Source organism: Salmo salar, chromosome 04 (assembly GCF_965601325.2).
Source record: "Salmo salar chromosome 04, fSalSal1, whole genome shotgun sequence".
NCBI lineage: Eukaryota > Metazoa > Chordata > Actinopteri > Salmoniformes > Salmonidae > Salmo > Salmo salar.
The window spans coordinates 26543274-26568027 of NC_138294.1; the positions used below are offsets into that span (position 1 = coordinate 26543274).

Below are 24754 nucleotides of genomic sequence, written 5' to 3' on the forward strand. Positions count from 1 at the left end.
TCACAAGATGGGAGGAACACTCACACAGAGAAAAAACAAGACCCTAGTCACCTTTAGAACCCTGGGCTACTTACTGTATGTTCTAGGATACGTGGCATCCTAAAATGGTCACTTCAACTTCAAATTAGTTGGTTTAAATGAATCACTTGACTTTTCTTATTTTAGTCAATTTCCAAGTTGTCTAGTCATTGTTTCTCAACATTATTTATTATTATTTATTTCTTTTACCACTTTTTCTCCCCAATTGGTAGTTAGTCTTGTCCCATTGCTTTAACTCCCCTACGGACTCGGGAGAGGCTAAGATCAAGGGCCATGCGTCCTCCGAAACACAACCCTGCCGAGCAGCACTGTTTCTTGATACACTGCTTGCTTAACCCGGAAGCCAGCTGCACCAATGTGTCGGAGGAAACCCTGTCCAGCTGGCGACTGAAGTCTGCTTGCAGGCGCCCAGGCCGCCACAAGGAGTTGCTAGAGCGCAATGGGACAAGGAAATCCTGGCCGGCCAAACCCTCCTATAACCTGGAAGACGCTAGGCCAATTGTGCGCCGCCTCATGGGTCTTCCGGTCACGGCTGGCTGTGACACAGCCTGGGATCAAACCCAGGTCTGTAGTGACGCCTCAAGCACTGCATCCTTAGACCGCTGCGCCAGTTGGGAGGCCCTTTTCTCAATATTATAAAGTAATCCATTTGTACAGTGTATAATTATGTGAAAGTGACATAAATAAAGATATCAGTTTTTGATCTGTTTTTATCTGTGTTTTTAAATATCATATCATTATGATAGTACAAGCAAGCAAAGTCTATGAATCCCTAGTGAACTCAGTTAAAAAACTTCTTAATTGAAAAGAACATACTGAGCGGGGTTCAGTCTGGCTTTAGATCGGGGCACAGCACCACAACTGCAGCTATGGCAGTGGCAAATGACATCATTAATGCACTTGATAAAAAGCAACATTGTGCTGCTCTGTTTGTGGATTTATTAAAGGCCTTTGATTCAGTTGACCATGAATTGTTGCTAGCTAGACTCAGAAACATTGGTCTCAGTGAAGGGGCAGTAAATTGGTTTAGGAATTATCTTTCTGACAGAACACAATGTGCATATACTGACAATCACAAGTCTAGCTTTCTTGAGATTAATATAGGTGTGCCCCAGGGTTCCATTTTAGCTCCAGTGTTGTTCTCAATTTGTATTAATGATTTGGGAAATGGGATGCAACCAGCATAATTTACATCTATATGCAGATGACACAGTCATATATTCATGTGCTCCTTCTCTGGTTCAGGCTGTTGAAGAGCTCCAGACTGCTTTTCAGTCACTGCAGGCCTCCCTTTATGTTCTCAAACTGGTCTTGAATGTACAAAACAGTAAATTCATGACCTTTACCAGAGCTAGAACTCTGCCAGAGAAGGTTAGCATTGTCACATCTGGTGGCTTATCCATTGAAAAGTGTCATCCTACAAATACCTAGGTATTTGGTTGGATGACAAGTTATCCTTCAAAGTTCATGTGGATAATCTTGTGACAAAGCTTAAATTGAAATTGGGTTTTTATTTTTCATAATAAGGCTTGCTTCCTGCTTATGGCTAGAAAGAAGCTTGATCAGGCCACTTTTCTCTCTGTAATTGATTATAGTGACTTGTTGTATATGCATGCAGCCTCCTCTGTCTTACAGAGACTGGACTCTGTTTATCATACAGCCTCCTCTGTCTTACAGAGACTGGACTCTGTTTATCATGCAGCCTCCTCTGTCTTACAGAGACTGGACTCTATTTATCATACAGCCTCCTCTGTCTTACAGAGACTGGACTCTGTTTATCATGCAGCCTCCTCTGTCTTACAGAGACTGGACTCTGTTTATCATGCAGCCTCCTCTGTCTTACAGAGACTGGACTCTGTTTATCATGCAGCCTCCTCTGTCTTACAGAGACTGGACTCTGTTTATCATGCAGCCTCCTCTGTCTTACAGAGACTGGACTCTTGTTTATCATGCATCCTTGCGCTTTATTAAATGCCAAGTCACTCACCCACCATTGCACCTTGTACCAAATGGTAGATTGGACCTCACTTTATATGCGCAGAAAGATACATTTGTATGTGTTCATCTACAAAGCCCTTTTGTGTAAACTCCCTCTTTACATCTGTAGTCTGGTCTCCTTCACCACCAGCAGTTACCATACTCGGTCTGCTAGGTGGTTGCTACTTAAAGTCCCCAGGACATTCACAGTATTAGGCAAGACTTCCTTCTCTTCTTGTGCACCAGAGGCATGGAATAGTCTACAATCCATGCTTCATTTAGATATGTTAGTGCCACTGAATGAATTTAAAATATTGATGGGAGACTCTGTTACGGAAGAGTGTAAATGCTTTTTTTTAGGCTAGATCATGTGTTGTATTGTTGTACGTTTTAATTATGTAATGATTGTTGCTGCCTTCTTGGCCAGGTCTCCCTTGAAAAAGAGACTCTGGGTCTCAATGGGCTTTTCCTGGTTAAATAAGGTTAAATAATACAAAATACAAAATAAATTAAGTGCACCACCTCTACTGTAGTGCACCATTCATCCCAATACTCCACTAGATGGTGCAATGGTCCAGGGATTTTATTTGTATTCCTGTTGGGAAGCTAAACGTGTCACCGAAGATTCACGAACATTACAACGCTTATGCATAGACCACTGTCTCCTCAGGAGAGATGAAACAGACACGAGAGACCAAGACATTGACATAAGGACAATGAATGAGAAAATCTTGACTCTTTTCCCAAACGTTCCCTTCCCCACGAAGGTGTCTGGCTCAAAATGAGAATCCTTTCCCTGCGTAAGAGTATGGGCTCGGAGGCTACATGTAAACATACTCATGCAGTGAAAAATATGTTGTAAAATGACGTGAATAATCAATTTCATGATGAATGTTTCAGTTTGTTAAGATCCCGTACCACAGATGATAGATGGATCAGCTTGTGAGCTCTGGGGTTTTTCAGAACAGAAACAGTTAAGAGGGACTTGACTAGAGCATGATTTGGTCGTTGTTGCGTTGATGAACCCGCCTGTCATTTGGCTGGTAACAGCCGATGGTCACAATGGTCACAGTTAAAGACACACTATGTACAGACCGCTTCCTGTTTTGTGAGCCCCACATCCTCCTTCCACATCCTTCTCTTTTTTCTTCATTATTTGTTTTCATAATGACAACCTTTCACATGCACCTACTGAAGCAGCATGCACCTACTGAAGCAGCATACACCTACTGAAGGGCATGTTGAGGGGCCCAGCCAGACGTGACACTTTCCGATTTATACAGTTATTAGGCACATTTTTTGGGACAGTTTTAGTTTTTACAGTATTGTATGTTAAGTACAGTAGGCTACTATAATTAGGATCGTTCATATACCTACATAATGCTTAATAATTGATGGTGTGCTGGATAACATTTAGTAAGAGTGATGTAAAAAGGAATCTTTTAGTTGAATGGCATCAAATACTTATCCATGTCTGTGTGTTGTGTTGACTTGCATATGACTCTAGGTACGTATGTTTATTTCAAACAAACAGCCTTATTTCTTATTTTGGGATAAACAACCCCCAGAGAAGCCTAATAACCCACATTTCTCAACATTGTAATGAAACCAATAGGCTTTTACTCTTTGTTTAAGATGGTTGAGGCTTTTACTCTTTGTTTAAGATGAGAGAGAGAGAGAGAGAGGAGAGAGAGAGAGAGAGAGAGAGAGAGAGAGAGAGAGAGAGACCAGAGACCTCTATATATATATATATATATGTATATAGTGCATGAATGTATATATAGTGCATGTATGTATATATAGGTTGCTGTTCAAAGGGTCAAAGAGGAGACATTGTTCTGAAAAGGAAGGGGGTGGGTATTAGCACACTGGCTCCCCCTTCCTCTCCCTCACGTGTCTGCAGTGAGTGGAGTGTGCTGCTACTGCTCTCCAGTGGGATTGATCCGCCTGCTATCAGGCAGCTGTGGGTTTGAGTCGGTGCCTCGTCTCCTTCAAGTCATTATCACCATTGCTCGGCCCCCAAGGTCGAGGGGCTGAGAAAATGCTATTCAGTAGTGTCACAGTCAGTCACACTTACGCAAGCAGTGGAATTCCAATTATCATTGAAGAATGAGAGAATTCTAGAATGTGTCCTTGCACGCCTGCCTTTCCAAAACATGTCCAATCAATTGAATTCACCACAGGTGGACTCCAGTCAAGTTGTATAAACATCTGAAGGATGATCAATGGAAACATGATGCGCCTGAGCTCAATATTGTGTCTCATAGCAAAGGGTCTGAATATGTAGGTATTTGTTTTTATATTTTTAATACATTTGCAAAACTGTCAGAACTTTTTTTGCTTTGTCATTATCAGTGGTGTTAAGTACTTAAGTAAAAATACTTTAAAGTACTACTTAAGTAGGTTTTTGGGTGTCTGTACTTTACTATTTATATTTTTGACAACTTTTACTTTTACTTCACTACATTCTTAAAGAAAATTATGTACTTTGTCCTCCATACATAGAGCGAATACTTTTAGACTTTTACTCAAGTAGTGTTTTACTGGGGGAATTTCACTTTTACTTGAGTCATTTTCTATTAAGGTATCTTTACTTTTACTCAAGTATGATAATTGACAACTTTTTCCACCACTGGTCATTATGGGGTATTGTGTGTAAATTGATGAGGATAAAAAATAAAAATAAACTTTTAGAATAAAGCTGTAACGTAACAAAATGTGGAGAAAGTTAAGGGGTCTGAATACTTTCCCGAATGCACCTGAGATTTATATTCAACCTATATTGAGAATTGGTTCATTGCCAGACTCATTTCATACTACGGATTGAATTACATACAGTCATACTTACATAGCGAGGTGCTCTAAAAATAGGGCATAGTTTTTTCAGCATCTATAGGGATGCCCGTGTTAATATTACAGTGGGTAAAGGGTTGTCCAGAGTAGCAACCAAACTACCCCCAGCAATCTTGTAATTGAAACCCTGTTTGTAACTAAAATAGGTCTTTCATACATACATCGTCAGCCTCTGAATCTGACTACTTCAAAGGGCCTGCTTGACATAGACTGGGTGATCCCTTTGGGAACAGAATGAACGCTCAGTCGTTCAGTATTTAATTGATTTTATCCAGTGCATTTCATATCATCTTTTTATGCAATAAAAAAAAATGTTAACAACTCTGCTAGGGACCAGGAGTTTTTCCTGAGCATGTGACCCAACCAGGAAAACTCCTACGGTACAGCCTTTAACTATGCCCTAGAGCTTTTCCCGATCAGGTCACATGGTCAGAAAAACTCCTGGCCCTAACTGCAGGAGAAGTGAGTACATTCCGACCAGAGACCTCAGCAGTTCATAACCGGTTGTTTTTCATGTTCTCAACACAAAGTTATTGAAGTGAAACACGCAGTAATCAGCAGTCAGCGGAGCAGCGACAGTGTTGGTCAGGGGCCCATGTTGGGACAGCGGTAGCCTACCCTCCAACACACCGGGGTAGAAGAAACAACAGCAACTGTCTGTTTAGACAAAACAGCAACTGAAAGAGAAAAGTACCCAAGGCCAAGCAGATATAGAGTCATGAAAAACAGAGGGGGCATCCACCACTCTGACCGTGAAAGATGGAGATGAAGAGAGAGAAAAGAGAGAGGGCATAGTGTTGTAGCCAGCTGTTGGGGTTGAATGGGCCTTTATGTGGCAGTGGGCTGCAGGTGGTTCGTTGGTCAGCAGGCACGAGACACAGACAGGCAGGCAGAACACATATGTGGGAGTGTATCAAATTTAAATGGGGAGGATAATGACATGTACATTACTGTTCAAAAGTGGTGGTCACTTAGAAATGTTCTTGTTTTTGAAAGAAAAGCACATTTTTGGTCCATTAAAATAACATCAAATTCATCAGAAATACAGTGTAGACATTGTTAATGTTGTAAATGACTATTGTAGCTGGAAACGGCTGATTTTTTATGGAATATCTACATAGGTGTACAGAGGCCCATTATCAGCAAACATCACTCCTGTGTTCCAATGGCACGTTGTGTTAGCTAATTCAAGTGTATCATTTTAAAAGGCTAATTGATTATTAGAAAACCCTTTTGCAATTATGTTAGCGCAGCTGAAAACTGTTGTTCTGATTTAAAGAAGCAATAAAACTGGTCTTCTTTAGACTGGTTGAGTATCTGGAGAATCAGCATTTGTGGGTTCGATTACAGGCTCAAAATGGCCAGAAACAAATAACTTTCTTCTGAAACTCGTCAGTCTATTCTTGTTCTGAGGAATTAAGGCTATTCCATGTGAGAAATTGCCAAGAAACTGAAGATCTCTTACAACGCTGTGTACTACCCCCTTCACAGAACAGTGCAAACTGGCTCTAACCAGAATAGAAAGAGGAGTGGGAGGCCCCAGTGCACAACTGAGCAAGAGGACAGGTATATTAGAGTGTCTAGTTTGAGAAACAGATGCCTCACAAGTCCTCAACTGGCAGCTTCATTAAATAGTACCCGCAATACACCAGCCAACAGTGAAGAGGCGACTCCGGGATGCTGGCATTCTAGGCAGAGTTGCAAAGAAAAAGCCATATCTCAGACTGGCCAATAAAAATAAATATTAAGATGGGCAAAAGAACACAGACACTGGACAGAGGAACTCTGCCTAGAAGGCCAGGATCCCGGAGTCGCCTCTTCACTGTTGACATTGAGACTGGTGTTTTGACCGTTTTATTGCTTTTTTAATCAGGACAACAGTTTCCAGCTGTGCTAACATAATTGCAAAAGGGTTTTCTAATGATCAATTAGCCTTTTAAAATGATAAACTTGGATTAGCTAACACAACGTGCCATTGGAACACAGGAGTGATGGTTGCTGATAATGGGCCTCTGTACGCCTATGTAGATATTCCATAAAAAATCTGCCGTTTCCAGCTACAATAGTCATTTATAACATTAGCAATGTCTACACTGTATTTCTGATGAATTTGATGTTATTTTAATGGACCAAAAATGTGCTTTTCTTTCAAAAACAAGAACATTTCTAAGTGACCTCAAACTTCTGAACAGCAGTGTATGTTGTTGTCAGTTGTTTTTGGACTACTCGTGAAAATCCACATTCTCATGCAAAACGCTCATACTTTTACAGTTTTGTTTTCCATAATTAAAGTAACTAATATAGTGTCCTTCCATAAGCTTATATTTGATAAGGTATATTAATTTAGCAATTTTCCTATAATATTAACTTGTACATTAATTCATTATCCGAAGCTTTTTACCAGAAAGGATCAACACATTTGTACACTAAGTATTAAACAGCTTCTATAATAGATTTAAATGCAGCTCATAGCTCCTAATCTTTTTTAGAAACGTCAGCCACATCAAGAGTTGGCTTGTACTGCACGTTTCTAATAAGTCTTACAGTGCAATGTAACATACTACTTGGCGTAAACTATCAACATTGTTGGACAACATAATAAACATAGGTTTCCAATTCCAAAACCGTACCAACGTCAAACACCCCCATGAAAACTTTATCAATGCATAGGCTTATAGTGAGTGCTAGGTGAGACAAACACATGTCAGTCATGGGAAGTACATTTTCCCCCAATAAAGCAGCTATTTGTATGAATGTTGGAGGGGGGGGTGATGTGGGATTAATCAAGATAATTCTAAAGAGTGAGAAAGTAAAACATCATTTGTCAAGCATATTAACACACGTTTGAACACACCACCAAACGAGTAACTTTGTGTGCTGATGTAACATAATGGAGGTGCTTAGTAAATACTGAGTCATTGGTTCTAAAGACGTCAGCTCTCATGACACCGACCACATAGCATGTGATGTTTAAGTCTCCAGGTGATTCATGTTCTTCTGCTGAGGTAGAGGTTTTCCCTAGTAGATCCAGTTTTCCCTAGTGGATCCAGTTTTCCCTAGTGGATCCAGTTCTCCCTAGTGGATCCAGTTCTCCCTAGTGGGTCCAGTTCTCCCTAGTGGATCCAGTTCTCCCTAGTGGATCCAGTTCTCCCTTGTGGATCCAGTTTTCCCTAGTGGAGGATCCAGTTTTCCCTAGTGGATCCAGTTCTCCCTAGTGGATCCAGTTTTCCTTAGAATATCATCTTTTTTTTGTCCTCCTAGTAGACATTATTTTTCCATTGAAGACCCTAGTTTTTCCCTAAGAGATCCAGTTACTTTTTCCATATAGAATTTTCTCTAGTACAGGAAGCTTACCTTCTAAAAAAAAATGCTGGGTTGTTTGGTTGACCCAACTTCTGGGTTGCAGGTTCTGGGTCACTTAGTTGGGTTGTTTTCTTTAGAAAATTCAGGGTTATTGATGCCGGGTACTGGGTTATTGATGCCGGGTTATTGAGATATTACCCAGCGTGTCAGCTCAGAAGGCTAGAGCTGTGGTTTAGTTGGGGTGTGGCTTTCAGATATTTATTTTTGGCCACCCATGAGAGTAAATGTTATTCCGGTTAATCTGTTCTGTTATATTGTTATCACGTGTTAAAGTCAAACACTGACACTGGCTTTAAAGAGTCTTGCACAAGTGTATGAGTTCCACAACAATCTATGCATATCGCAATGTTGGTATACAGTGCATTCGGAAAGTATTCAGACCCCTTGACATTTTCCACATTTTGTTACGTTACAGCTTTATTCTAAAATTGATTAAATATTTTTTTTGAGACTTGAAATTGAGCTCAGGTGCATCCTGTTTCCATTGATCATCCTTGAGATGTTTCTACAACTTGATCGGAGTCCACCTATGGTAAATTCAATTGATTGGACATGATTTGGAAAGGCACACACCTGTCTATATAAGGTCCCACAGTTGACAGTGCATGTCAGAGCAAAAACCAAGCCATGAGGTCGAAGGAATTGTCTGTAGAGCTCTGAGACAGGATTGTGTCGTGGCACAAATCTGGGGAAGGGTACCAAAACATTTCTGCAGCATTGAACCTCCACAGGAACACAGTGGCCTCCGTCATTCTTAAATGGAAGAAGTTTGGAACAACCAAGACTCTTCCTAGAGCTGGCCGCACAGCCAAACTAAGCAATCGGGGGAGAAGGGCCTTGGTCAGGGAGGTAACCAAGAGCCCAATGGCCACTCTGACAGAACTCCAGAGTTCCTCTGTGGAGATGGGAGAAACTTCCAGAAGGACAACCATCTCTGCAGCACTCAACCAATCAGGCCTTTATGGTCTGGAGGAAACATGGCACCATCCCTATGCTGAAGGATGGTGGTGGCAGCATCATGCTGTGTCGGGATGTTTTTCAGCGGCAGGGACTGGGAGACCAGTCAGGATCGAGGGAAAGATGAACGAAGCAAAGTACAGAGAGATCCTTGGTGAAAACCTGCTCCAGAGCGCTCAGGAATTCAGACTGGGGCAAAGATTCACCTTCCAACAGGACAACGACTCTAAGCGCACAGCCAAGACAACACAGGAGTGGCTTCGGGACAAGTCGCTGAATGTCCTTGAGTGGCCCAGCCAGAGCCTGGACTTGAACCCGATCGAACATCTCTGGAGAGACCTGAAAATAGCTGTGCAGCGACGATCCCCATCCAACCTGACAGAGCTTGAGAGGAGAAGAATGGGAGAAATCCCCAAAAACAGGTGTGCCAAGCTTGTAGCGTAATACCCAAGAAGACTCGAGGCTGTAATCACTGCCAAAGGTGCTTCAACAAAGTACTGAGTAAAGGGTCTGAATACTTATGTAAATGTGATATTTCAGTTTAGATCTTTTAATAAATGTACAAAAATTTGCAGAAATAAGTCACCTAATTTCAGTTTGTGACAAAGCAAGTATAGTGTAGAGATTCATTGTACCATTTAAACCGCTGTGAAACACATTTTCAATAACCAAAAACATTGTATTTTCAGCTGTTTGAAGCTGGTATACAAAACCAAAATATGTAAAAACGAAACTTAGAATGGGACGAGTAGAAATAACTCTAATAGAACAGATCTACCTCTTCTTAGACTTGGTTGAAATGATGACCTATCTATAGCTCACATTTCTGTCAATTTGGTCGGGTCGCCCAAAAAGTAACATATTGCAGCATTCTGTGCAGTAAATCACACATGACCATGTTCTTATAAATATTACCCTAAAACCAAGTAGCCATCGTGATATTCTGCTGTTTCGAGCCATGATATTTTCCTCCACAGCCCAATGACATCATTCCCCTTTCACCTAGTTCCTGCCGGCTGCGAAGCGAGGTTACTATCGGTCAAAGCTGCTTTTCATGCGAAGTGGAGAGCAGAGCGGATGTGGTCTCGACTCGAGTCGATGTTTCTCTTCTCTAGCGTTATCTTTTCGACAAGATGCAATGGTGTCTCAACATTCGAACATTTGTGTTTAGCTTCATTATGTTTTCGTCAACATTGTTATTTCATAGATTATATTTATAAGGTTATATTTATCCGATAAACGATGTGTGACTCAGAGGAATTGTTCTGGTCATTGATGGCTGGTTTTGTATGAAAAATATCAGACAGAGAGAAAGGAATGACTGATGCGTATTTTGAGACAAGAAGGTCCAGGAGGAAAATGTATTTATTTCATAATTGCAAGGCACGGTACAGATATAAAAATGAATGATTTGCCGTTCTATATATAGCCAACTGATTATAAACCACGTAACCCCCTCATTTTCTCACTCCGAGGTTACTATCGGACAAACCATCCTCCTCCGCTCATCAACTATGCTGTCTGTCTACGTTGCATACCGACAGGCAGGCGTGCCTTTGTTTTCAACACAACTGTGTTTCTGTATTCTATAACACGTAATTGTAGGATAATGGGGACATACAGACAGGCAGTCTACTATATAAAGGTTATGGCTTTGAGAAGTTGCCTAGGCATTTAGGCAATTGAGGAAGCACAATCTTGCTTGTGTGTTGTTGCCAAATGATGAAAGTCATTGCAGATCGAGGCAATGTCAATTGTGCAAACCCCAAATAAAGACGACGCAAGTTATTCATTTCAATGGTCAACATTTTCTGTTGCTAATTTAATGAGCGAATGTTCATCATTCAAGATGATGGTCATTATGCTCATGTTCATCGTGTGTTTGATATTTTGAATAAGTCAGTAGTCTATCATATTTGTAAAGATAAAGCCAAAACAATCGAAAAAATATGTTCTCTTCCAATGGCACTCAGTATCCAGCATCATTTCGACTGCGGTTTCCTCTGTGAATTTGGTTCTCTGCAGTAGACCAAGTAGCCCCCTCTATGGACCACCACATAACTGTTCGCTCTTAAAAGGGCAACGCCACTGTGTGCTCCTCCAATGAAAGATGGATGTTAATTCAATCAAACCCGCATTGCGGTAAATAGGCAGCATCTCTTCCTCCTACGACTAAATATGTTTTGGGGATCTGTAATAATAGACTAGCCTACTATCAGTAATGTAGTGGGGGAAAAATTGGGTTGCAGTAAAAAAAAAAATAATAAAAAAGATACAAATACTTTCAATGCTGCAGTTCAACTGCAGTTATTCTCTAATTACTGCGTCCAAAATATCACAGTCAACTGCAATTACTGCAGTTTTACTGCAGATTTTTTTCAACTGAAATATTTGCTGTAAGGGTGGTTTCAATTGAATTCCAGCCTACGTCTAATTTTAAACACATGGAACAAACAATTAAGTCTATGGATCACTTGTATGAGCCAGAACAAAATAGTCAATGCTTTAACCTTGACAAGGAAGTTTCACTGTCAGAAAAGCCTGTAGCATACTTCCTCTGTTTTGCTAATGCTTTGCATTCAAGTTGTTGCAGGTGTAGCTTTCCATAAGAAGGCTACTGCTGTTTAACAGAAAGACTAATCTCTCATGGACAGATATATTGAGTCACTGATGTAGTTACAGGAGATTTTGGTTCTGGGTTGCTGAGATTACAGAAAGACAAGCAGATCTCACAGCAAGGTTCTGCTTTGAGACAGTTGAATGATCAGGCACTCACAGATAGGCTTTTTTACATCAAAAGAGGGTTAGCTAGCTACCCAACTCAAACTTGGTTGTTCCAAACTTCTTCCATTTAAGAATGATGGAGGCAACTTTGTTTTTGGGGACCTTCAATGCTGCAGAAATGTTTTGTTACCCTTCCCCAGATCTGTGCCTCGACAAAATCCTGTCTCGGAGCTCTACAGACAATTTCTTCGACCTCATGACTTGGTTTTTGCTCTGACATGCACTGTCAACTGTGGGACCTCATATAGACAGGTGTGTGCCTTTCCAAATCATGTCCAATCAATTGAATTTACCACAGGTGGACTCCAATCAAGTTGTAGAAACATCTCAAGGGTGATCAATGGAAACAGGATGCACCTGAGCTCAATTTTGAGTCTCATAGCAAAGGGTCTGAATACTTATGTAGATAAGGTATTTTTGTTTTTTATTTTTAATAAATATGCAAAAATTTAGAAAAACCTGTTTTTCGCTTTGTCAGCATGGGGTATGGTGGGTAGATTGCTGAGGATTTTTTATTTATTTAATCCATTTTAGAATAAAGCTGTAACGTAACAAAATGTGGAAAAAGTCAAGGGGTCTGAATACAAGGCACTGTGTATATATATATATATATATATATATTATGCAATAACACCTCATATAGTGTTTTTAACTGTTACACAAAGAGTTTTTTTTCTCTTGACAAGGTCACTCAGTGTTGGGTTAAGGATGTTACAATATACTTTACAACCCGTTGTCACATGCGCTTATCAAAGTATTTACAAAGACTTCAGATCTGGTAGCGGACGTACTCCAACTCGAATTAACATAACTATAGACCACTTAAACTGGTACAGCACTTCCACTCAACGTTGGCCAAGAATAACTAACTGAAAGCCACTAAGCTACGCCTCCGATATAATTGCCTTTTCGATTGAGTTACCACCCATGACTGTATTTATTAGTGACAGACACATCGTTGTTGAATTCGTTTACCAAGTGAGTTTCTAGGCAAATGTTATCATTCAAATCTTTATGACATTACATATCTCGTAAGGCCTTATTTTGAGGCCTAGTTTTACCATAATACAGTGGCCTGAAACTCATTGTTTACAGGCCACATCAGGCCTGCAAATCACATTATGTTGGCTTGCAAAGTGATGTGTACATTCCAACAGTTGGAATTTTCATTCACCAGCAACCTGCATTCAGAATGGCTGTCTGGGTTCTAAACACTGATAAAAGAGACTACCATTTAAACTGGAACAACCATTTCAGTAATGGCTGCAATAAATCTGACTGATTTCATTAGTTTAGAAAAATTATGTTGTGTATCTTTGTGTAGCATGTGATTAATCAATCAATGTGCATGCAAAAACACAGATAATAAAAACAATCCTAAAAAATGTACCTGTAGTAGAGCACGCTGGGAAATATGATAATGATGAGCGTGTTTTTGATGGGAATGTTTTACTCTCCACAGAGTAAAACTGACACAATCACACTCTCATACGCAACTCTGGTTATTAACACCAACACTGGGATTATCACATTATCACAGTGGGCCTTTAATGTCATCAGCTTGAACCTCATCAAGTCAATTTAGCTTTGTGAGGGTAAATATTGAGCCGTTTTCAATACAGTTGTCTCTCATAATCAGGATGCTCCTTCATCCTTATTGTTTGACCTAAATTAATCATATTTCTTCATGGATTGTGTGTCTAATCTCTCATAACTGCTGTCTAATTGAAACCCCCTACTGTGTGGAAGTGTCCTACTACCACTATTAGAAAAAATAAATACTTTTGTAAACTGTCTTCAAGATACAGTAGATCAGTGGAGGGCTACTGAGGGGAGGGAGGCCTATAATAATGGCCGGAACGGAGTGAATGGAATGGCATGTGTTTGATGTGTTTGATACCATTCCACTCCAGCCATTACCATGAGCCCGTCCTCCTCAATGAAGGTGCCACCAACCTCCTGTGCAGTAAATGAGTATAGAAACAGTATTCTACACTTAAAAATATATTTAGATATACAAAGATACAGTAATGATTCACCATCTTACAGTAAAGATACAGTAAAGATTCACCATCTTACAGTAAAGATTCACCAACTTACAGTAAAAATTCACCATCTTACAGTAAAGATTCACCATCTTACAGTAAAGTTACAGTATAGATTCACCATCTTACGGTAAAGATTCCCCATCTTACAGTAAAGTTACAGTATAGATTCACCATCTTACAGTAAAGATTCACCATCTTACAGTAAAGTTACAATATAGATTCACCATCTTACAGTAAAGATTCACCATCTTACAGTATCTTACAGTAAAGCTTCACCATCTTACAGTAAAGGTTCACCATCTTACAGTAAAGGTACAGTAAAGCTACAAAGATAGGCTACTTACTGTAAGGAACAGCCTTTGTGTTGCCCTCTAAAGTCAACAAATTAAGACCTTTAGGGTTCATGAACTCTATGGTCCATATTGTATATTGAATGTGAATACAAGAGTATATGTATGTAAGACTGTATTACAGTAAGACTAAACCTAAGAGACTAGACAAGCTATTTAAAGATTGAACACCAGATGGTCGATCCCTTGGCAGAGCGATGCTACCATGTCCTTTGCACCCATCCTCTAAAGACAAAGACACAAACCAGTTACGATTACTCTACTCAACAATCTGGGATACATCTTCAACATTCAACTTGTGCCCAGCCTCAGAGTGTATTTTCTCCTGTGGTCTAGTTGATGATAAATTGATACTGGCCCTAGTCATCACAAATGCAGCATCGTTGGACAGTATTCTGTAGTTAGTTAACCAGTGAACCTGGTCGTCAAACTTGTGTATCTAGTTATTGTTTAGTCAAAGTCACTGAGGTGGAATGGTCTTTGGGCCAATAAATACCAATATGCTATGACAGACTCTAAATGTAGGTTCAATCTGAAGTTCAAACACTTATAGAATTCTATTTCAAAAGGATAAAACAGAATTCTATTTTTATAAAGTGTGTGAACTGATATGCCTTCAGATTGAACCTACATTTAGAGTCTGTCATAGAATAATGGTATTTATTGGACTCGATTATGTCCCCACTGGCCACTGACAAGACTGAGCACTTGTTTTCAACCCAAAATGTGGCTATTATACAGATATGAGAATTACACAATCATAAATTGATTGTATACATTGCACGGACGGATTCAATACCTAAATATATATGTATAGGGCACCGTAGCCCTCTTAAGAGCAGTTTGGCTCTACACGTGTGCCCCGTTTAAGTCGACAGCAACACAAACAGCCTCGTATCCTTTTGACCGCGAGTTACCTTTCCTCTTCTGAAAGCGGCTGCATTGGCTGCCACTATAAAAGCTTGGAGGAGAAAAAAGGCAGAACCAGAGAAACAGAGCAGCGAAGACAATAACGGTCGTGAAAAAGCGAATAAAAAACCCGTACATTTTACCTTTTCCAATTCAAGGAATTACAATTGATGAACATTGAAGAATTGGAATTTCGCAGCGTTAGGGAAAAAGGTCGGTTGTTTTTATTTGTTCGTTTTTGTTTCTTTGTTAAGTTGCTCAGTGGGTGATATGCATTGTGTCCTGCAACATCCCAAAGGAACTGTTTTATTTGATATTTACAGAACGGATGTACATGGTTACGCCTGTTTGATTCAGTTTGTAAATCTTTTCAAAACAAAAGCGCATCTTTGCCTCTGCGCCTGTATATTACGCGACGTCGTTCACAACAATCAACACATGATTTCTAGTGTTTATCCTCCATCAAATGTATTGAATAACTTAGATGCATTTATGAGGTTTTGGTCGGATGGGTAAGATGACAAAGTGTGGGTAGTGTATGTTATGTCCTTTATCGCATATTGTATTGTGCTTGATGAATACAGTGTTTGGGCTACATCATCTGCTGCTGTTTATTGTATGGAAGAGTCTGCGCTACGCTGAATGACCGAGAGTAACCCCCTTCCTCTTGAAACAATGAAACATCCAGCATGAAGTTCAGAAATTATTTCGATAGTTATATTGCACTGATATGGTTGACATTCCATTACAATGAAAGAATGCAACGTCTTAGTTTGTGAAATTATGTTTGTATTGTTTTAATAAATGTTTGTTTCTGATTCATTGATGCAGGCTTGATGTTAAAGGTAGCAGATGTTTGCCAAAAAGGATTAACAATTATGTTTTATTGTCGGTCCATCGTTGACCATAGTGGTTGTCATATTGTTATTCATTCTTTTTTTTCTTTTTTTCCCTTTTTTTTCATAGCCTGTTTAATCAAAGCGTTGATTAATTTTGTTCGTGGTCTTTGTAAGATGTTCGTATTCTGAATGTTTTGAGACCGTAGTTGAAAAAATAACAGGCTAAGCTTCTATTGGGGGAAAAAAAGATGAGCATGATATGGCTCTGGAACGAGTGAAAAAGGCAATAACCACATTAAAACACTAGAGGAGCCCGCAGCAATTCAGCCAACCGCATTGATTCATTTGGAGGGAGGCTGTTTACAGTTTGTACTGTAGTGGTTCGTTATGTCATGTGATGAAGCTGATGGAAAAACAACGTAAAAACCTTAAATGTAACCAATATACGATATTTTCATTTGAAAAAGTGTTTTATTACGCTGAGACCTGAGGTAGACTATCATTCAGATTTTGCCCAATTTATCATTTGAACGTGTTTCGTAATGAATAGGCTACATCACTGATGAAATGTTACCTGCGTAGTCTGTTGGTCCTTCATTCGTCTCATACAGTTTTGGCTTGAGAAAAAGCATTACAATTGTTTGAGAGCGTGTTGGTATCACCATAGCTGATTGAATGGCAAGTGCTTTACATTTTAGAAGATGCTCTTATCCAGAGCGATTTACAGTAGAGTGCGAATACATTTTCATACTTTCTTTGTTGTTGCATTCTGGTCCCCCCGTGGGAATCGAACCCACAACGCTGACGTTCCATGTGCCATGCTCTACCAACTGAGCCACACGGGACCCATCTGTGTCATAAAAACTCTGTTGCATCTGGAAGTATTTAACAATACAGCTGTTTGTATAAATAGATAGGAACAGCATTTACCTTTTGCTATTTGAGTGATTGCTAATTTCTGCGTTGCAATAGCTGGATTGAATTGAAATGTCATGAGGACATCTGGTACTTTAGATATTAAAGTCTATATATTTTTTTTGCAATTGTGTGGGTGGCACACCTTCACTTGCCAAGTATCCAGTGACTGTTTGTAGATCCAAAAGTCCCAGTGTGTTTTTTTTTTGGAACAGACACGGAATCTCCCAATCCTGGAAACTGCTCTGATTGGTTAATACAGTCCAGTATCCATTGGAGATCTGATGGTTATATTTGGTTAGACTTTGACCTATGAGTGGCGTGTTGTCCAGTGGACTCAAACAGCCTTCTTCTCTGGTCTCACTGTGCTGTGTGTCTGCAGATGCGGAGCTCAAGAGTTGTAGGAAAGGTCCCTGTGTCTCACTGTGTTGTCACTGTGCTCTGGGGTTGGGAGCTGGACGGCTGTAGGAAAGGTCCCTGAGTCTCACTGTGTTGTCACTGTGCTCTGGGGTTGGGAGCTGGACGGCTGTAAGAAAGGTCCCTGAGTCTCACTGTGTTGTCACTGTGCTCTGCAGTTGGGAGCTGGACGGCTGTAGGATAGGTCCCTGAGGCGAGATGGCCGTCTCTACTCAACTGGGCTTACTGCTGTGGAAGAACTTCACCTACAGACGGAGACAGACAGTAAGTAGCTACTACAAAATAAAAGTCCACCAACCCCATGTAGATTCTGTGAGATAAGGGGAGCATGGGAAAAGTGGAAAAAAATAAGGTTTATTGGCTACGAGGTTTAGTAGCTATACAATGTGTTACTATTGTCGTTTGTGCGGCCAATTCACACAGAAAGAATAGCATTGTCTATGTATTGGTAAAAAGAGTGAGATTGTAAAAGAATAACATTTGAATGAACTTGATCCATTGACTCATTGATGATGTTCAGACCGTAGAGGACGTCAACGTGGCAGAGAGTCAAGGTAGGGATGGTGACTCGTAGCGCGGAGGAGTCTTAAGTGCTCTCTCATGTGCACGTTTCCCACACAAAGGGTTTGGATTCTGGAACATTTTAAACAACACCGTCGCCTTGTCTTATCATGTCATCCAACTGTTAAACCTCGAAATCTCTCAGAAGAATCTAACAACCAGATACATTTATAGAACATATCCCCGGCCTCCGTTTGACCAATCATCCTTCCATCTCCCATCCCCCATCCCGATGCTCTGTGAGTCTGGGGCTGGGAGGACAGCAGCTGTTGTGAACATATGTCCACCCAACCAACACCTCTCCCTTCCCACTCCCAGTCCTAGCTAGGATAAAGATTATAATATATTTGCCAACAACAGCTGATAAACCCCATAATGGCTCCCTGACACCCCAATAAGGTTTTGTGGAATGACCCACTTCCATTGTAAAGCTGGACCAGTCCATTCTAAAGTGGGTTCTAGATTTTCAAATAATATTTTTGTAATTGATGAAATGTCTCATTTCGAATCAAAATGACCCATCCAACATAGCCAAGAAATTGGTAACCTGGATTGTAGACTAAAGTACACAAAGAAAGCTTAGAGGTGGGTTGTCTACTCTAGGACAGTTGTTCCCAACCCTTTTCAGGTATTGTACCACCAAGTACATTTTGCTCTGCCCGGAGTACCCCTGAAGTACCCCCTCGTGAGAATTTTACCAGTAGGCCTATGGTCTCATAAGTCTTCTCATGTACCTCTCCTAGTACCCCTGGTTGGCAACCACTGCTCTAAGACACTGAAACATTCAGTATTTCTTTTGCGTCAAATTGTTTTTACATCCATGGCCACCCTACTTTGCAAACAATTTTGGGTTCAAAGATTCCTCCTTATCTGTCGTTTTGCCCCGAATAAACTCCACGTGATTGTATGATTGAAGTCTACAAATGGGTTGTTCTGTAGGGAGACCAGACATCCTTACTATGGCATTGGTTTCACTGTTTGAATGCTGTTTGTCCTGACTGAGTTTATCAGTCTCTCATCGACCGTCTGAACTTCCCTTTCAGCTCCAGCTAGTTATCGAGATAATATGGCCGCTCTTCATCTTCTTCATCCTCATATCTGTGAGGATGCATTACCCGCCCTACGAGCAACATGAGTGTAAGTAGCCCACACATACACAGAGTGCCTGAATTCACAGTGTACTAGCCTGTGAAAGACGTTTTTCTGTCTTATGTAAATTTGAAGGACAATAAAGCTTTTAGAATTTGAATTGAGCTCAAATCAACTCAAATCTAGCCTTGTCTATTCGCACAGTTATAATGAGGCACTTCAAGAATAATGTTAGTGTCTCGACTGGGTAAGCAGGGATGTACTAGAGGCCTCATGACATTTGGTCCGAATACTGTTTCCCGTAATCATTTGTTCCCATTTCCCGTTCTTTGTAGTCAGATGAGTCAGAGATCACGAGATGGAGGACAACAGGATTCCAGACAGTTGTCCTCTATATCATCAGCCACTATTGTTTATTGAGTCCAAGACTCGTTTGAAAGAAAAGCAATACAGACAAAAGATACCTCAGGGAAAGAGAGAGCTCATCATTTTTAAAGGACATTACTGTCTGGATCAAAGACAGATAGTCACAACAGAACAGTGGAAGGCAGGAGATTCCAACAAGAAATGTGTCTCAATGGATTTAGTTCTTCTAGAATCTAGAACAATGGATAAGGGAACAAAAATTGTGGACTGAGTCAATGCAGAGAAGAGTTCGTTTAAAGGCCTTACCTGCCATTACTCATCCCAAGCCAATGTCCTCCCTCTATACTGTTTTCTTAAAAACATCCCACTCAGTTGGTCAATATTTGATATATTGACCCGCTGGCCTTTTAAACTACGGTAGTACACAATAACAGCTCTGGGAACAGTTTGTTACTTACACAGGTAATATATTCTCAACGTTGAGGTACTTCAGTTAAGTGTAATTCTATTTCCTTTGCATTCCACTTTGTGAAAGATCCATTGATCATTTATTAAATGAAATCAGTCAAGAAAAGCCTTTTTCCTGGAATGACCGGTGTACAACATTTTCCTATTGGATCTTGGCAAACTCACATTGAATAACGTTGTCAAAGAATGTTAATGAGAACATGATAATAATTCTTAGAAAACGTCAATTCTGACAAACCTGTTGATGACATTTTAAAGGTGTTTTGACAAAGTGAGAAGCTAAAGTGGAATTGTTTATTTCTTTAAAATCAGAGAGTGAAATGAAATTGAATTATTGCAAAATTCACCTGAAAGCAATAATAAATTAATCTCCATTAAATTAACTTCCTGAATTCAAATGTATACCAGTAAGACTCCAACAACACTGGACTGTGTAGTATTTTTGTTTACATCAATACAGTATGGATGTCAGTAGAAGGATGTATAGCTACTATACTTTCTATTGCCCTCCTTATCTCTATCTTGTCGATACAGGTCTCCAGTAAAGATCTTGGTTGCATCTCCATTGGCATCCTATTCCCTTTATAGTGCAGTACTTTTGACCAGGGTCCATAGGGAATAGGGTGCTATTTGGGATGTACATACTGTATTTCACCAGGTCAGAAGGCTATACCTTTGCCCTCATACGTAATACAGATATACACTGAGTGTAAAAAACATTAGGAACACCTGCCTAATATTGAGTTGCACCCCCTTTAAATTCATTGGGCATGGACTCTGCAAGGTGTCGAAAGCGTTCCACAGGGATGCTGGCCCAAGTTGACTCCAATGCTTCCCAGAGTTGTGTCAAGTTGGCTGGATGTCCTTTTGGTGGTGGATCATTCTTGATACACATTCTTGTTGAACGTGAAAATCCCAGCAGCGTTGCAGTTCTTGACACACTCAAACCAGTACGCCTGGTGCCTACCATATCCCGTTCGAAGACACTTAAATCTTTTGTCTTGCCCATTCACCCTCTGAATGGCACACATACACAATCCATGTCTCAATTGTCTCAAGGCTTAAAAATCATTCTTTAACCTGTCTCCTTCCCTTCATCTACACTGATTTTAAATGGATTCAACAAGTGACATCAATAAGAGATCATAGCTTTCACCTGGATTCACCTGGGCAGTCTATGTCATGGAAAAAGCAGGTGTTCAAAATGTTTTGTACACTCAGTGTAGGTTGGATAGCAGGCCAGTAGGCTAGACTATTAAACTCTGTGTATGATACCTTAACTGTGGAAGGTGAAAGGACAATTCAAGTGTCACTAAAATGGCACTGCTTTAAAAAAATCCAGCAGGCTTGTCAGATACACACACACACACACACACACACACACACACACACACACACACACACACACACACACACACACACACACACACACACACACACACAAACATTGACAAAAAGTAAAGTGTGAATAATTCTATGATATCTTGTTTTGCAGAATGTGCACGTCACCATTTTGTTGACGGTCATTCTTGTCACTAGTCAACTCGGCCGTAGATAGTAATACTTGATTTCACCCACTCAACTCAACAGCATTGACCTCAGGACTGGGTCACACTGTATAGCCCCAGTCTAGTTGATTGCTTCACAATCTGCCGGGCTTCACAGCTAACTACTGTACAGTAGCAGATAACAGTTTACTGACAACCTCTTCTGACTCGTCACTGAAAGTGAATGCTGATCCAAAGGTCACATGAGTCAGACCCCACAGGGGGTCTGACTGTCGTCTATGGTACGGAGTTTGAGGTTGCGGACAATGACGATCTCTATTGGTCTCCGTCCCAGATGGCCCCCTATTCCCTACATAGTGCACTGCTTTTGACCAGAGCACCTGCGGAATAGGGGGCCCATTTGGGATGCAGGCTTGGTCTCTCTGTTAGATAACACAGTTCTCATGCTAAACAAGATGTCCGCCTGGCTGTCCTTTCGATCTTCTGAATTGAGCCAAGCTGAAATGGAGTTTCACTCAGTCCTCCATGCTCTGCCATTGTGAAATGGTGGGTGACTGACAAAAGTACCACAATTACCCAACCTAATCATTTGACTTCAGTGGCCATCTGGGCAGTTACATAGGGAGATATTGTGACATAGAGTGGTGTCGATCATTGAACTTTTCTCCCCCCCCCCCCTCCAGGCCATTTTCCTAACAAGGCCATGCCCTCGGCGGGCACCTTGCCCTGGGTACAAGGGATCATCTGTAACGCCAACAACCCTTGCTTCCGCCACCCCACACCAGGAGAGACCCCAGGTCTGGTGGGAAACTTCAACGATTCTATGTGAGTTCATCCCGGGCAAACTGACCCTTTAACATTGGCTGATTTGATAGAATGATTTCATTAGTCATGTCTATGACAAACAACCAAGTAAACAATGTAAGCTAAGACATTAAAACACGGAAATAATGGACCATGCCACAAGGAGCATTGTTCCTCCTTTCAGACCCTCAACCCCAGAGGATCAGCATGTGTGTTTTACCACCGTTGTTCCTCACATCGTCTAATCGTCTCTCTATGAAACACAGAATCTCCCGTCTGTTCATCGATGCCAAGAAGATCCTCCTCTACAGCCAGAATGACAAGAGCTTCGAGGGCTACAAAGTTCTGGTGCGGGCTCTGAGGAAACTACAGAGCAACACGGCAGGTAGGACAGATCACATTACATAGACCCTGAGCTACAGACTTAAAGATGCATCCCACTGGGCCAAAAACGGGTTGAATCAACTTTGTTTCCATGTCATTTCCACAAAGTAAATGCAATGCGATGACATTGAATCAATGTGGAAAACTGAATGGATTTGCAAAAAGTCGTCAACATACGGGAATTTCGTCTTTTTTCTTTTGTTGATTTCACATTGAATTCTCGCTAGTTGACAACTTAACCAAATGTAAATGAAAACTAGATGTTGAAATGACATCTGTGCCCAGTGGGATGTACATGGATAAACTTTTTTATTGATGCACCGTCCATATATTTACGCTGATTTATATATTTGTACGTATTGTTTAAAGTGCTGCATGACATCACATTTTATGTATGTTTCTGCTTGTACATTGATGTTACTGAATCTGATCCTAAGCCTGTACCCACCTGCACACATAGGCCCTGAGCCATAGACGTATTGCACGCATACTGATCTGAGTTTGGTTAGCCTGGTTTTTCAGTTGGTAGGTATGATCACCTATCTGTGCATGCCTTATAGCTATAGACGTAGGACACACGTTGTACACTTGAAGCACATAGTACTGAACTTGAGACTTGTTTGATGGTTTCAGTCCTCGTTTTCCTGGGGCCATACGGCGCAGAGAGTTCAGAGCAAATGGCATGCTTAGATTTTAATGGCCTCCATGAAAACCCAAATTCCTAATGTGAAGAAAAGCAGATTACTGGGGACCATACAGCTCCTAATCAAAATGGGGCTTTTTGGCTCATAATGGAGGGCAATGGGTGCAGGTTGGCAGCATAGAAATATAATTACTAGAATGGGTGTTCTCATTCCAGTCAATGTCCTATGATTCAGTGTACCCATGAGTGATCCAGTCAAAAAACGTGGTGGTCTGAGGGGCTTTGTTAGCCTGGTCCCAGATCTGCTGGGAGTTGGCTTGATGGCACAAACAAATATGGGACCAGGCTTTGTCCCTTCTAGTAATTAGATTTCTATGGTTGGCATACCACTGGTGTAATCAGTCCATGCCAGTCCTGGGGTGGGGAGGTTGCTGCTAGGCCAACGGGGGGGGTACAGCGCCCATGTCCTGTCCTGTTCTATCTCTTTAAATGGCAGGAAGACCTCCCTGGACCCACCCATCACAACAGGATACAGATTTAAACTAAGTGGCCCTTTAATGTTTTGACTGCTGTCTCTGTGTCTGTGTCTGAACTGGACCAACCCTGGGCTTGGAATGTGTCTACATCCTGTTTGAGGATCATTATGTGCTCTAGTCTCCCCTCACGTTACTGTCCATCTCATTTTAGATGGTGAATAACTAATCGTATTAACAGCATGATAAAACTGAATACCATTTGAAAATAAACTCCTGCACACTGCTCCACAGATTTAATGGATACTGTATGTCTGCTTTTGGCTCTTGCTGAGCGGCCATTTTCAGAGTGGAAGGTACATGGGGATGTCATGACCTTGGCCCAGGAAGAGGGGGAAAGGTCTTCGAGGATATCAGGTTGATGATAGTATCTTTCCCTTGCATGAGTCTTGAGGTGTCCCAGTCCCCACGCCCCTACATATCTGCCATACATATTACCTACCCACCGGGCAGAACACGTTGAATTAACATTATACCAATGTCATATTTCAACGTACAACTGACATTGACAATGAATTGACTTTTTGGGTTGAATTGGCTTATTATGTAATATCAACTGCCGGATGAGCCTCATGGCACGTCATCAAGGTTAACGCTCACGCCGCTGTTAAACCATCAAGCTGACGCACTTCAAAGACAACACATGTCATTCGTTATTACATAAAGGAGCATAAATGAACTGTGTCTGTGTTAACCGTACTGTCACGATTCTATATCGAACCAAAGAGTAGTTCAGAGACTAACACAGGCCTACCGCGAAAAGATGAATCGCTTCTAAACAGAGCTCACCGACCCCACTTTGGTCTGGGTAGAGAAAAGGTGTGAAAAAGTATTTCACATTTCCACTCCAACATGCATTTATCGTCTATCTACTCCCGCAGTATAACTTCCCACCTTCCTTCCAGAGGACTCGAGCACAGTTAAGATATTACCAGAGATATTCCGGT

At 40.9% G+C, this 24754-nt stretch overlaps 1 protein-coding gene across 4 annotated transcripts in view; it reads left to right on the forward strand.

The window, feature by feature from the left end:
• Positions 1 to 15281: 15281 nt before the first annotated feature.
• Positions 15282 to 24754, forward strand: part of LOC106602602 (phospholipid-transporting ATPase ABCA1) — a 40697-nt gene continuing 31224 nt past the window's right edge. For all 4 annotated transcript variants that reach the window (XM_045716634.2, XM_045716635.2, XM_014195339.3 and 1 more), the window contains exons 1-5: positions 15282 to 15493; positions 17610 to 17715; positions 19056 to 19149; positions 22127 to 22268; positions 22514 to 22632. In XM_045716634.2, the coding sequence (XP_045572590.2) occupies positions 17650 to 17715; positions 19056 to 19149; positions 22127 to 22268; positions 22514 to 22632 (421 nt within the window). In that variant the 5' untranslated portion in view covers positions 15282 to 15493; positions 17610 to 17649. The remainder of the gene's footprint in view (positions 15494 to 17609; positions 17716 to 19055; positions 19150 to 22126; positions 22269 to 22513; positions 22633 to 24754) is intronic.